General features: G+C 48.5%; 1 protein-coding gene across 1 annotated transcript in view; it reads right to left on the minus strand.

The window, feature by feature from the left end:
• Nucleotides 1-915: 915 nt before the first annotated feature.
• Nucleotides 916-15,050, minus strand: part of STS (steroid sulfatase) — a 158,323-nt gene continuing 144,188 nt past the window's right edge. Inside the window, exons 10-11 of the mRNA XM_077890154.1 lie at nt 3,576-3,606; nt 916-1,663 (exon numbers count right to left, since the gene is read on the minus strand). Of these exons, the coding sequence (XP_077746280.1) occupies nt 1,636-1,663; nt 3,576-3,606 (59 nt within the window). The 3' untranslated portion in view covers nt 916-1,635. The remainder of the gene's footprint in view (nt 1,664-3,575; nt 3,607-15,050) is intronic.

Here is a 15,050-nt window from a genome sequence, read left to right on the forward strand (position 1 = left end):
TGATGCATCCAACAGCCTGAGTCCAGAGCCAGAGAGAAACAAAGACTTGTAAAACCAACCCAGACCACTGCCAAGGATTCTCTCCTCTGCCTGGACTGGTACTGGGAATTTCCCACAAGCTGATCTTGATGTAAAGTAACCTGCCAACCTTACACCAATGTTTAGCCCCCATCGCCCTAAGTGCGGAGCTAGACACGTTTGGTGGTTCACGGGCTGCAGAGCTATGCACCTGCTGCTCACAACCGGCAGCAAAGAAACCTGACATATTCGAGGAGATTCCAGTCTTCCCAAGACGCCAGGCTGTATTTTCAGAGCTGGCACTGAGTGACATCCTGTGCATGTGTGCCCACACTAAACCAGGATTATTTTGGAAAGCTACGGCCTTCGTCTGCACCAACCGTGCGTGTATGCATACAACGCGTGAAAAACACGAATGACCACGTATACATCCATATGGCAAACAGCAATAATAATACTAATTCATAACATTAAGATCCGATTATCAAGATGCGGGTGTTACACTGTACATTGGCAAATTGGATTTTATTTATTTATTTATTTTTAAAGATTTTATTTATTTATTCATGAGAGACACAGAGAAAGAGAGAGGCAGAGACGTAGACAGAGGGAGCCCAACGTAGGAGTCGATCCTGGGACTCCAGGATCACGCCCTGGGCTGAAGGCAGGCACCAAACCTCTGAGCCACCCAGGGATCCCCAGCAAATTGGGTTTAAATAAAAAAAAAAATAAAAATGATCATCAAGCTGCGTGTGACATGCTCGGGGTTGATCAACACGAACGCTTCATGTGGCGGAAGCGTCGGTTTCAGCACGGCTTCCCCTGGTGCACGCACAGCTTACCTTCAAGCTCCTCGGTGATCGACAGTCGGAACGTCAGGTACCAATACGGAGGGGGTCCTTTGGTTTATTTTTATTTATTTATTTTTTTAAGATTTTATTTATTTATTTATTTATTCCTGAGAGACAGAGAGAGACAGAGACAGAGACATAGGCAGGGGGAGAAGCAGGCTCCACGCAGGGAGCCCGACGTGGGACTCGATCCCGGATCTCCAGGATCACACCCCGGGCTGAAGGTGGCGCCAAACCGCTGAGCCACCCGGGCTGCCCAGGGTCCTTTGGTTTAATGTGAGAGCACAACAGCACAGAACAGCAGTGGGATCCATCCCACGTAATGCGTTCCAAATTCTGCATAGATCCACGTGACATTAGTAATACGCGGCACTAAGAGCACATGTGGCTTGTGCTTAGGACTTTTAAGTGCCTTGTATGTAAGGACAATTTTGAAAGTCATTGCCGATGCAGACTTTGCAATGGTAGCATCCCACAGGCTTGCCTGCGCATAAATCTTTCCTGCCCAGGAACTCCCCAAAACATCCCGAGTCTACGGCTGTGTTCGTGTGAGTGCTGAGTGCCAAGGTCATAAAATTCTCATCCAATACTTGTGTTCACTTCAGATCTACTTATTTAGCACCTACGGAGTAAATTACTCCATGTGAGAGCCATGTTTTGCCGATTAGTTTGAAGGACTGGATTCCGCTTTTCTCTTCGTTGTTTTTGTGACATGACTGAACTGACCACCTCTTTTCGCCCTGGCAGCCGGATCCTGAATGCTTTTTTATCCTACTCCTGAGAAATCTGAGAACCTGGCCAAGAAAAACACATTGTGATAAAAAGGTGCAACAAGGAATACCTTTATAAGAAAGAGGAAAAAAAAAAAAAACGTATTCAGGCTCATCAGTATGAAAAAAAAGAGCTCAATCATTTCATTAAAATTAGATTACGGAGTTTAACTATTTGACACATATTTATTCCAATTAATTTCAATTAGGAAAAACAAGTGCAAATGGATGTGTAGACATACAGTCACCAGGCAGCTTGTCTGAGATCATTAGCTGCGATATCCGTGCGTAACTATTAGTATAACTATCAGACAGTGACTCATTCCTTCTCATCATCAGTTCTACTGGGTAGAAGTCATGGCTTGACAATCCTTAAACTACATATCCATTAAGGATTCTAATCAATCTTGACAGGCACTTTTTTTTTTTTTTTTGGTCAAGAAAATTAATAATGCATCAGAATTACAGAAACCAACCAAAGCCGTCTTCCTGCCATCTCTTTCATCTCGTCCCGAGCGCTGTGCACAAAGCAAAGGCAAGGAGGGGCTGATACTTTTGAAGCCAACCTTCGTAATGAATATTCAAGACAGATTCCCAACAGGGTCGGCCAATCACGGCCCATTTATCTTGGAACTCGAGATGTGCTATTAACAGTACAGATGAATAAATTACAGTAGCCATATTTGCAAGTGGTGTCCCTTTTGCTGAGCGTTCCACACCTGCACACCACAGAAGGTTGGCAAAAAAAAAAAAAGACACCAGACACGTAGGGACTTTTCCTAGAAGTTTTTCAAGAAGCAGTACCTTCATGCACATGAAGCCCACACGATGGATGGAAACTCAGGGCATGTGAGCCAGTGAGGTCAGGGCACAGGTGTGTGTGTCTCTTAGTCTCATTCGTGATCAGAGAAATCCCCCTGAGAATGTGTCTTCAGCAGGTGAGTGATGGGGATAATTCAGTACTCTTTAAAAACCCACTTCTCAGAGAGCAGTGGATCGGAGAAATCATCACGTGAGCATTCCGAACGGGCCTTATGAGAACAAATCACACCCACTGCACAGATGCGCCAAGTGTCGGACGTACGCTATGCCTAACTTTGACAACGCTAATGAACAGCAGACGCTTCTGCTCCCATTTTGCAGAAAAGGGAACCGAGGCTCAGAGGGATGTCAAGGCACTGCCCCCATGACCCATCGGTCTTGTTAACGGGATTCCAAAGCCGCCCCGACAGCGCCACGCTCAGAAGAAGACACACAGGTGGCTGCTTCGTGACCACAAGGCTCTCCGGGTTCCACGTGGGGCATGAGACACGCCGTGGTAACAGCAGGAATAGCGCGGGGTCCTCCATCAGGAATTTATACAAATCTCTCTCTGTGGCACACAAAGCGAGCTTGACAACGGGAAAGCCGCTGGGGCATGAGCCTTAAGAGTCGCAACTAAATCTTAAGATCGCGGCCTCATGCAAACTCAATTGATAGAACGGCAATTAAAAAACACTTGCTTTTAGAGGTACGCTGTTGTTCAGTCAATATTCATTTTAGCTCCTGTTTGTCTCTCCGAGCACGGCTCTGTTTGTAGTCGCCCTGGTGGTGTGCGTTGCCTGTGGTGTCTGTGTCTCTGAGCCTTTCGAGGTGAGCTTGAAGCAGAACAGAATGAAAAGATCGCCTCCGTTTCTTTTTCTCTCCAATCCGCTCTTCAGTTCTTTCATAGCCATGGACAGCTGCATTCTCCACAGGGTTGATACGCTGAACTGTATCACTATTTTCTTGAGAGTATGATTAGATGGTGCACATTTCTTTATTTAACAGCAGTCTTTGAGGGGTTTCATATTTCCAAGTGCGGCGTGCTTTGCCAGGAAAGGCAGAGAATCTGCAAAGAGCTATCGAGTCTAGTTGGACATTTGCAAAAACAAGCACACGAGTAAACAATACTCACATGAGTGGTGCTCTCGGTAGAGGAGTCAAAGCTGCAAGGGAAGACATGACAATTAAATTCATTAACAACCGCAACAAGGAGGACCCAGGAGGTCCCGAAGACCCCGGCTCTGGCTATGGTAGAAATAGCCAGTAATGAGTTTCTTTCTCGGTTGAGAAGCTTCGTTGTGTTCTGGGGACCAGAGAAGCGATGTCAGAGAAAGAGGGCGCCCGGCGGAGGCCTAGCCACAGAGCTGATGGCAGGGCGAGCAGGAGCTCCGTGGAAAGTCCAGCCTGACTTCTGGGGTCTCCCAATGCCTCACTCAAGGGTGCCGCCTGCTAGATTCCGCTTGACTGGTTTTCAGAGTGTCAACCTCCGTCCCCTGGGAGCCTGGGAGACATTTGTCCCTGGGGCCCTGGGACACATCTTTCTAATAACACAGACATGCACTGATCGTTTCCAGCATGCAGACAACTCACTCGGGGAGCAGGAGCAGGGGCACGTGAAGGTGCTGTCACCTGATGCCTCATCGAGGCAGGGATCCCAGGAGGGGCCAACATCCATCACCACCGCGCTCTGATTAAAAGGAAGCCACTTTCACTTAACGGTGTTGGCTAAGCTGTAAGAATCATGAACATTCTCCACTATCTCTTGAGCACAGGCCTTTTTAATATTCTGCATGATAAAGTGGGGAGTGGTCACGGCATCGTTCCCCTGCACGAGGAAGTTTGAGTTGTCTCCAGGAAAACAAAAAGAAAGAAAGAAAGAATGGCATTGTTGGACTTAGCGACGTGACTTAGTCAACTACCACTTTTCCATGATAGAACGGCTGACGCGTGTCTGTGGCAATTCAGACTTGGCTATTTTGGCAGACACGTCCTCAAAAATGAACAAAGTGACTGTCACTTAATGGAAAACAACTGACAAGCCTTTGCTGCCAATGACAAAATTCGAGATTTCAGGAAAGATTAGGTTTTTTTTAGAAATCTTCTATCTGCCACCATAAACTTGATGGCCTCCCCAAACTTAAATTCTCTCCTTTTTTTTTTCTTAAATTCCCTCCTAATAAAAATTGCTGGCAATATTAATAAATGTGATTTTTCCAGGTCGTAAGGTGAAATGTGTGACCATGCGGAAGACCCACACAACTTAGTGACCCGGTGTTTCCTGAATGAACTAATGCATAATGTCACAAAATCATGCACCGGTAGAATATGCAAACAATGAATTTTAATGTTACAGAGAACAAAACATTTAGGGATATGGCTTCACAGGACATTTATTAACTTGCAAGAATCTACCAGTGTTCAGGTTTGCTGGAGTACCAGAAAAAAATATCTATATCTATTAATTATCCCATTTTTTTTTCCCAACTACATAATTGTGGAGAGCCCAATTTTCTGAGTACACACCAACCAACACAATACACTGCAACAGAATGAGTACATTAGCAGCCATGACAATTCACCTGTTGTTGAAATCAGGACATAAAAAAAAAGACTGGCAAAAATGGGAAAAAAATGTCACGCTACAGAGTTCATCATTTTGTCTTACTTTAGAAAATGCATTTTTATACGAACATGAAATAGGTTCACTACTGTTACTTTTAAATATTTTTAACTGTCTTCATTTTTACTTCCGATTTAGCACACATCCATAGCTATAGCCTGTTTAAATATCTCTGTGGGGTCCTCAAAATTTTTTTAAGATCGAAAAGCTAGTTTCTGAGACCAAAGCGTCTGAGAACAATTGTCCTGGGAGCATCCTGGTTCTGACATGCAGATGCATGCTCTATTGTGTTGCCCTATGCTTGGAAGTGGGCAGGCGGGGTTGTTAACTGCTAGACTATGCCCTGCTTATTTATTCAAGGCTATGAACGCTGCTCTTAACCTCCATTCATTTTCTCTCCATGTACCAAGTCACTTTCCTGGAAGTACCCGCTCCCCCATCACCAAGCTCTACCAGCAGCTGCTCTTGTTCTGTCCCCCTGGAACACCTGCTCCTAAACCTACTGAGTGACTGCATGTGGTTCAACAGCCCTGTCTCTGTAAGGACGGACGTGGCCCACACATGCTTCACTGACCCCCAGCAATCCCACCTTCTGATAATCCACACCTTTGTGTTACCACCTGCCCTGGAGTGGTGGCTGACCTGCTTCTAGCAAATAGGTGGGAGGTTGCTTCCATCATTAGCTTCCATCATTATAATTTCACCTTGCTTCTGGTCTCTCCTGCCTTCTCAGCTCAAACATGTACAAGAAGCAAGATGCCAGGATGGAGTTGCCCACATGGTAAGGAACTGAGAGAGGCCTCCCAGTTGGGAAGGAACTGGGAAGGAACTGAATCTGCCAACAACCACACAAGCTTAGAGGACACCCATTCCCCAGTCAAACCTTCAGATAAGACCCCAGCCTGGGCTGACATGTGGATGGCAGTCATGTGAGACAGCCAGAGCTGCGGACCCACTTAGGCTGTGGCTGCATGGCTGATCCAAGGTGAGTGTGAGATGACGAACCTATTCCAAATCTCTGAGTCTGTGATGCTTGCTTAGTCAGCAACACACAACTCAGACAACAAGTATGGGGCATATTTCTCCTTCCACATAAGCCAGAGTATACTGTGATGTGAGGAACACCAAGGATGATTTATGTAGCATGCATTTACCTCTGCACATTTTTTAAATAAAGTTTTTTATAGATTATTTTATTTTTTTGTTTTTAAGATTTTATTTATTTGAGAGAGAGAGAGAGGCAGAGATGCAGGCTCCATGCAGGGAGCCTGATGCAGGACTCGATCCTGGGACTCTCGGACCATGCCCTGGGCCGAAGACAGGCGCCAAACTGCTGAGCCACCCAGGGATCCCCAGATTTTTTATTTATTTGAGAGAGTATGTATGTATAAGTGGGGGGACAGGCACAGGGAAAGAGAGAAAGAGAGAGAGAGAGAGACTCTCAAGCAGACTCCCCAATGAGCACAGAGCCTTATGCAGAGCTCAATCTTATGACCTTCCAATCATGACCTGAGCTGAGATCAAGAGTCAGATGCTCAACCGACGGAGCCACCCAGGTGCCCCAACATTTATTTACCTTTCTATTAATTGATGGCTTCAAATGGCTCATGATTGGGAGGTCAGTGTCTCAGACATGTCAAGTACTTCATACATATTCGCCAAATTATTCTAAACAAATCCATTTCATTTGACAAATGCATGTAACACAGTGTGCTGGATGCCGCACGTGAATATCAAGATGATCCAGGTGGATTTTCTGAACTCATGCAATTTATCACTGAGAGTGGGAGGCACACTTGTAAGTTCCTGTAATAATATATTACATAAAGGAAGACAATGCACAAAGAGGACGTTTTTAAAAAACTGATTAGAGAGAGAGAACACATGAATGGGGGGAGAGGCAGTGGGAGAGGGAGAAGCAGACTCCCCATTGAGCATGGACCTCATTACAGGGCTCAATCCCATAACCTATGAGATCATGACCTGACCCTAAGGCAGATGCTTCACCAACTAAGCCACCCAGGCACCCCACGGAGGACATTATTAAGTGCAACATAACCAAACAAAATCACTTTATGGAGAGTTTGCATTTCCCAAAATCAATGGGCTTTTGTATAAGTAGAATGCCTCCCCAAAAAAGAGCTCCACAGCCTAATCCCTTGAATTTGTGGTTATGTAAAGTCACATGATGACTATTGTGAAGATGTCATCAAGGTTATGGATCTCCAGATACAGAGATTATCCTGAATTATACAGGTTGGCCCAATCCCATCACATGAACATAAAATGCAGGGAAATTTTTCTTCCTGGAATAGAAAAGATGTGCCACTAAAAGAAGTCAGAGAGATCTGAAGCATGATGCATGGAAGGACTTGGTGCATCTGCTGCTTGTCTAAAGGGCAGGGGGGCAGGGGGACAACATGGCAGGGAACACAGCTGGCCATGAGGAGCTGAGCATGGCCACTGGCTGACGACGCACGTCCCTACAGCTGGAAGGAACTGAATTCTTCCAACCACCTGATTGAGTCTACAAGCAGATTCTCCCTCAGACTCTCCAGATAAGATCTCAGGCCAGCCACCACCTTGATTTTAGCCTTATGAACCCCAAAGCAGAGAAACCAACCAACCAGACCCATAGAAAGCTTCTGCCTGACATAACTGTGAGATAATAAATGTGGGATGTCCTATGCTGCTAAGTCTGTGATAATTTTCTTAAGGCAGCAATAGATCACTAAGCCAAGACATGCACTGGGGAGGGGGATAGAGGAAAGTCATTCCAGATGGCAGGGTCTGTTAGTGTGAGCCAAGATTCGTGGCCATGACCAAGGAGGGGAAATGGCAAGTTATCTGATGTACGTAGAACATAATAAATATGAAGAGATGAGCAAACGCAGGAAGGAAGATAAGGTTAGGGATCGAGCGTCCAGGAAGACAGTTGTGGCGTTTATCTGCAGAACAGATTAGAACGGGCACAAAACCATAGTGGGAAAGATGATCAATCAGAAATAACCCAGATAAGAGATGACAAGACCCTAAACCCAGAGCGTGGCATTTGGAATCGATACGAGTGTACAAGTTCAAGAGACGGTTCTAAAGTGGAGTCAACAGAACTCGATAAAATTAAATGAAGAGTTGCCAAAGACGAAAAGGTGACTTCGGTGTTTCGAATGAACCAGAAGATGGGAATGTAATTAAACAAGAGCAAGAGTGAGGCTACATTTTTTTTTTTTTTTAATTACTGGGGGAAGGGGAGCGTTATTGATTCTGCGTGGGGTGTGCTGAGTTTCCATTGTCTGGGGAGGAATTCATAACGTGACCTGCAACTGGTCTGAGCCCTGGAGTCCAGAGGGTGGGCCTAGGGCGCACAGGGCTAGAGACGTGGGCGGGGGCTGCAGCTCAGCAGCTATGTGGGGACAGGTTCTGCAGAGGGGACGCCACCCTGCCAGACGGTGGCCAGTGCTGCGGGGTGTCCGTGGATGGCCAACAAGTGCCAGGAAAAGCGTGTTAGCCATACGGTCTACATACCGTGCACTCGCTGACGCATCACAGCACACGACAGCCATCCACGGTGACGGTGACGGGGGTCTGCACGGCCACCCCCAGGATGGCGACTGAGTGCACGGGCACCTGGCCAGCCACCAAGGACTTCCAGAGTGGGTCTGGGAGCGAGCAAGCCCATGTTCTCGGCCATGGCACGTGACAACATGCAAGGGGAGAGCCTGCCGGGGAAGCAGGATGCCTGCAGGGGAACATGGCCACAAGGCCGGGCAGGATTTGGTGCTTGCCCCCTCTCTCACCATCACCCTCCTCAACTTGCTCACGACCACCCAACGGACGGCTCTGCTCTACTCAGTGGAACAGCCTTCCTGGTGAGTCACCTAATAAGGCTCCAACTCTTGTAGCTGTTCACGGGGAAGCTCTAGTTTTTTTCCTCCTTTTCCATCTAGAGCTCCCCCTGCCCCCTCATGATCCTCCAGGGGTCATCAGCTGAAAAACTGGAAAGCCCTGGCTCAGCGTCAATGTATGTCATCCTGAAATGTCAGTCCGAGGGCTATCTCTGGACGATCGGGACTCTTCCGTCATACATGGACCAATGAACACGCAAAATATACTACGTATAAAATCCACATTTCTTGGGGTGCCTGGCTTGAGCATCTGACTCTTGGTTTCTGCATGGGTCATGCTGTCAGGGTTGTGGGATCAGGATGGAGCTGTGGGATGGGGTCGGAGCCCCGCGTTGGGTCCTGCGTCACCTATGTCTGCCTTGGGCTCAGGTCATGATCCCGGGGTCCTGGGATGGAGCCCCACTTCGGGCTCCCTGCTCAACGGGGAACCTGCTTCTCCCTCTTCCTCAGCTCGTACTCTCTGCACCCCTCAAATAAGTAAAATATTTAGAAAGAATTCACAGAAAGCTCATGTAGCATACGAGAGAGGAAACCAAAAATAGCCAACCACCAGGGGTTCTGGTTGCATAAAAGACATCATTTCCCTCCCTCGGTCTCACATTGAGCTTTTCTTCCTTCTTCACCTCTCGGTTCTTATCGACTCCATCTTGTCTCTCAACCTAGACATTCCCCTATTTACCTGCTTCTCTCCATGACTCCGCCATCAGGTGGCTCCCAATGTCACCCCGAGGTAGACTCATCTCCCCCTATTTAATGCTTGTCTCCATGACTCCACCATCAGGTGGCTCCCAATGTCACCCAAGGTAAGACTCATGTCCCCCTATTTACCTGCTTCTCTCCATGACTCCCACCATCAGGTGGCTCTGAATTTCACCCCGAGATAAGACTCATCATCAGTGTGTTGGCTGGAGCTCTTCCAGACAGGTGCCTGTCTCCACAGTCACTGATTCATATTCCGGTAAGAAATTTGCCCCCATTGCCATCCTCACCTGCAGCTCCACTAGATCATCCATGTCTTACTGGCCAACAGATGCATTCATAATGTCTTGCCAGCTGGCTGTGTGCATGTCTGGGCGACACCGCAGTGAGCTAAGAAGGGGATTACCTAGTTCCGAAGCAGGCTTGGCCTCCGAGCGGGCAGGGGTTGCTCTAGAAGAGAGTTCTAGGTGGCCTCTTTACCTTGAAATACATCTAGTGCAGGCTGCTGTGCGTGGAATTTATAGCACCTACCTCCGCCCCTGGCCTGCCACTGCTTATCTGATGGTGAAGCATCTTATAGGGCACCTCACAGTCAGTAAGGAGAAGGGAGGAAGGGCTGTCTTCCCTCCGACACATACAGGCTGGCAGAGATGTCACCGCTGAAGACGGCAACCAGTTTGCTGCATCTGCCACTGCTCGAATTCATTTACAATCCTAATGTGATTTGACTTTGCCTGTGACATGACATCGGAGGCTCTTGCAAAGACTCTCGGTGCAGAGGGCAGTTAAGGGAGAGGGGGCTCCGCGGGCACCAGGGGGATACCAGGGCCCAGCACCTGTGCATGACAGTCCTTTCCTGCTGCATCCCGAGGGGAGCATGAGCCTGTGGAGACGACACTGTCCCTCCTGCAGGGCCTTCCAAGTCCTGAGCCCAGCTCACAGAAACCCGAGGACTAGTCTGAGTGGATGAGAGGGCTGCTCGTGGCCAGGTGTCCTGTCCGCTGCCTTCCAACAGCCTGGAGCCCGAGGCACAGGGCCCAACTTGCCACAAATACAAAACCTGGGATGCGTTCAGCCGTCGCCCTTTGCCTGCCTGGCCCACGTGGGCTCGGAAGGTGCCATCAAGGCATGCGGACAGGCCCCTGTGTAGTCAGCTCTCAGGAACCCTGCAGCTGTCTTAAAACCTTGAATGCGTCTATCTCCTACTGAAGCTCTCTTTCAGCCCTCGTGATGAATGCACACACACACAGACCTGAACACTGAGGCACACACACACGCGGGAATTCAGACCCACCCAGGTATGCACGCACACAGACATGCAAGCACGAGCGTATTCAAGGGCTCATGATCGCTAGAATGTAGAGCACCATTTCACCCTCCCTTCCCTGGCTCTGTCCCACCTTCTGCCTCAAATTACTTAACTGCCCATGGGAAACTATGTCCTTCCCCGAAGCACCCTTTCTCACTTGTAAATTGAGAAAAGGCTTCCTCCCTCCTGGATCAGTGTGAGAATAAAACGACAAACGTAGGCAGGAGTGATGACACGCGGGGATGCACGTCATCCCGAAGGGCCAGCGGCATCGGAATCTATTCTGTGCATCTTGCACACAATTACGGAATCACCCGAGCCCCTAGCTCTCTGCGAAGGACTACATCTCCCAGACTCCTCTGCGGCTCGGCTGGGTCCCCTGACCATGGTGCAGCCAATGAGAGATAAGAGCCAGCCGCTGTCCAGCTTCCAGGGCAAAGTGCTGCACAGAAGAGGCTTGCTTCCCGGCTCCTCTTCCCTTTCCCCAGTGACTGTGGTATCGCAGGTCAGTGAACCGTCTTGGAAAGCAGCACCCCGACGACGACAAAAGAACAAGCTGCAAGGACTACGAGCCCCTGACCAAGTCTGAACAGAAAGGCACCCAACTTTATGGGGCGGAGAAATGTCCAGGATTGTGGAAGTCACATCGAATCAGGGTCTCTGCTACTAGTGCAAAGCCCTTGACCATAATCACTATGCATGGCCCTCAAAGCCCTCGATCCCAGCACTATCTGCAGTAATCATGGCTCACGTGAATGGCGAAAAAGCCGAAGTGCATTGAGAGTACCGTCTCTCTTCTCTGCACCCACATCTTCCCGGCCCCGCTCTTCCCATCTGCTAACACCTCGCCCGGATGCTTGCTTGCATGAGATGGCGAAGCAGAGCTTGCACCCATGTCCTTCGACCCTCAGTTCGACCCTGAGACAATCCCGCACACCCGTCCTTCCCACAGAAGCCTTCCTTCAGACCCTGGGGATGGTCATGGGGGGCCCCAGCTACCCTCCACACATATTCATATTCCTGCTCTCCTGTTTTTCTATTTGTTAATGAATCTGCTTTATATGAACTAGGCCTTGGTTATCACGCAGCCTGACTGGTGACCTTTTAGGCTCCACTCTGTGCTCGGCACTGGGGATCAGCAGTGACCGTAACACAGCAAGTCCTTGACCACATGGAACTGGCATTCCAGCTTGGGGGTGGGAAGGACGGCGAGCCACCACCACCACCACCACCACCACCATCCAGGTGCTGACTAGCCCTAGGAAGGTGCTGGAGCCTCAATTTGAAGAAGAAAGGCGGCTCAGTCAGTTCAGGGTTCTCGGAGCAGGCCACGTTTGAGCAAAGACCTGAAGAGACGGAGCCAAGGACCTGGTTCCACCAAGGCCTCACACTCGGAGGGGCTGTGGGAGCTCTAAGGCAGCTCCAATTTCCTAGGGAGTGTTGCCCACGCTGGGAAGGGCAGACGGGTTTGCTTCTGGTGCCCATCTCGGGTATCACAGACACCAGGCAGTGGGCAGCAGCATTTCTACTGGAAGATTTAGGCACACCCGCTGTGTGGACCCTTCCTGGCCACACTGTGCCCGCCTTGCCGTGTCACCTCCAGGACATGGTCTCTGATTTAGTGCCACGTTCTGAGAGCAAGTGTCTTTGAGTATAGTGTTAGTATATATCACTGCAAGAAAGAATCCTTCCTCCTCCTGACGTTTATTTCCGATGGACAGATTTTCTGGATTTGCTGTCCTTATCAGGCCTGGTGCTGGCTCCATTCCATCAAGACTTTTACCACCAAACCTCTCCTCCAGCTGCTCTCTGTGTCACCATGTGGAGCCTACACGACACCGACGTAACTGTTCATGCAAATTCCAATGGAGACTCTGAAATAACATGGCAGTGCTCAGGCATGGGGCAGTGGCCCACATCACCCACAAGGTTTAAGGGGTTGTGTTTGGTCTTGGAATATCAGTAAAATGATAAAGCAACATAAATACTTCTGTAGAGAACTCGCTCTCTGGCAATCTGTAGACTACAACTGGGAATCCTTGCCCCAAAGTATATGGACGATCTTTACAACTGTCCTCGGTCCCCTGCTAGGGGTTATCCTTTCTTTTGCCTCAACTTCTATGTCGGGTCAACTGCCAACTCCTGTCTGCTTCGCCTTCTCAAGAACCCTTGAATATGCCTGTTTTTGACATTCTACAATGCTACATCCAAGGCCAGGCCACCATCATCTCTCACCAAGACCATCTACCCAGAGAGCCCTCACCCCTCAACACGTGGCTCCGTTCTCCCCCACAAGGTGCTAACAGCGATCTTTCAAATGTGATCAGCACTCTCCCCTGCTTAAAATCCCCCAACATTCTTGACTACAGGCTGAGATCTCGAGTGAGAGTTTCCACCCCTGGTGCCTGCCCTCTTCCAGCTCCATCTCCCTACGTGTTTCAACAATGCTCATGAACTTGGCATGCTCTGTGATGGTTAATTTTATTACGTGTCAACGTGACTGGGCCAGGAGGCGCCAAGATATTTAGCAAAACATCGTGTTTTGGGTGTGTCTTTGACAGTGTTTCTGGAGGAGATTAGCATGTGAATCAGTACACCGAGCAAAGCAGATTGTTCTCCGCAGTATGAGTGGACCCCATGCAATCCACTGAGGGGCTGAACAGAACAAAACGGGAGAGCAGGACTTCACCTGCTGTTGCCAGTTTAAACAACAGGGAACCTCTGCAGAAAGTGTGCGAAGGAAATTGATTCTGTGAATTACCATTGAGCTTGGAAGAGGCTCTCAAGCCCCAGGTGACAACTGTAGTCCATCCTAGCTGATACCCTGACTTCAGCCTGGTGAGACCTACAGTATAGAACCCAGCCGAGGGGGATCCCTGGGTGGCTCAGCGGTTTAGCACCTGCCTTTGGCCCAGGGTGCGATCCTGGAGACCCGGGATCAAGTCCCACATCAGGCTCCCGGCATGAGCCTGCTTCTCCCTCTTCCTGTGTCTCTGCCCCTCTCTCTCTACGTCTATAATAAATAAATAAATAAATAAATAAATAAATAAATCTTAAAAAAAAAATAATAGAACCCAGCCGACATGCACTGGACTGTGGCTTACGGGAGCATGAGACCACAAACAGGTTTCACTGCATGCTGCTAATTTTGTGTTATTCCTGACACAGTAATGCAAAGTATCTACATAGTCCTCTCACCATCTGTGGGAGGCACAGACTTCCCCGCCACATGCGCTGGCTAAAGAAATGTGGACAGAAATGGCAGTTATAGGCATAGATCTGAAGAGCAGCAGCTGTCTCTTCTTGCCCTTTGGGGGCTTCTGTCCTCTACCCCTGGGTCCTGAATGCAATACAGAGCAGAGCCACATCAGATAACCTGCAGACCCATAAGCATACGAATAAATGCATATTTATGTGCCGTTGAGTTGGCGTGGCTTATTACACAGCATCGCTATGGAAATAGCTAACGAATCCATGACCACTTCCAAGCCAAAGCCTGGGTCACAGTGATATACTTTGCTGATATACTTTGGCCAATCTAGAACCATGGTTTTGTTTTTTCTTTTTTTTTTTTTTAATTAATTATTTATTTATTTATGATAGTCACACAGAGAGTGAGAGAGAGGCAGAGACACAGGCAGAGGGAGAAGCAGGCTCCATGCAGGGAGCCCGATGTGGGACTCAATCCCAGGACCCTGGGGTCACGCCCTGAGCCAGAAGCAGATGCTCAACCGCTGAGCCCCCCCGGGCGCCCCTCCAAACATGGTTTTCTACTACACAGACTTATACAGAATGAGGCACTAGATCTGAAGACCAAAGATCGTTACCAAACAGGCTCAAAACCAAGAAACTGAGAACAAAAATAAACCCATGCAAGCACAGGCCTGTTCTGACCCAGATCCGCTGAGTGCCACATTCTCTCAAAGCATGTAAATGTTTACACAGATTAACCGCGTCATAAATGCCTAAGACATTTCGCTATTTTAAGTCTCCGAATGGCACAGTTGATGCATTAACAATCTAGACAAAGTTGAGTCCTTCTGTGATTTGTCTGGACTGCAGTATGTGAGTCAC

This window comes from Canis aureus, chromosome X (genome assembly GCF_053574225.1).
Source record: "Canis aureus isolate CA01 chromosome X, VMU_Caureus_v.1.0, whole genome shotgun sequence".
In the NCBI taxonomy this organism is placed as follows: domain Eukaryota; kingdom Metazoa; phylum Chordata; class Mammalia; order Carnivora; family Canidae; genus Canis; species Canis aureus.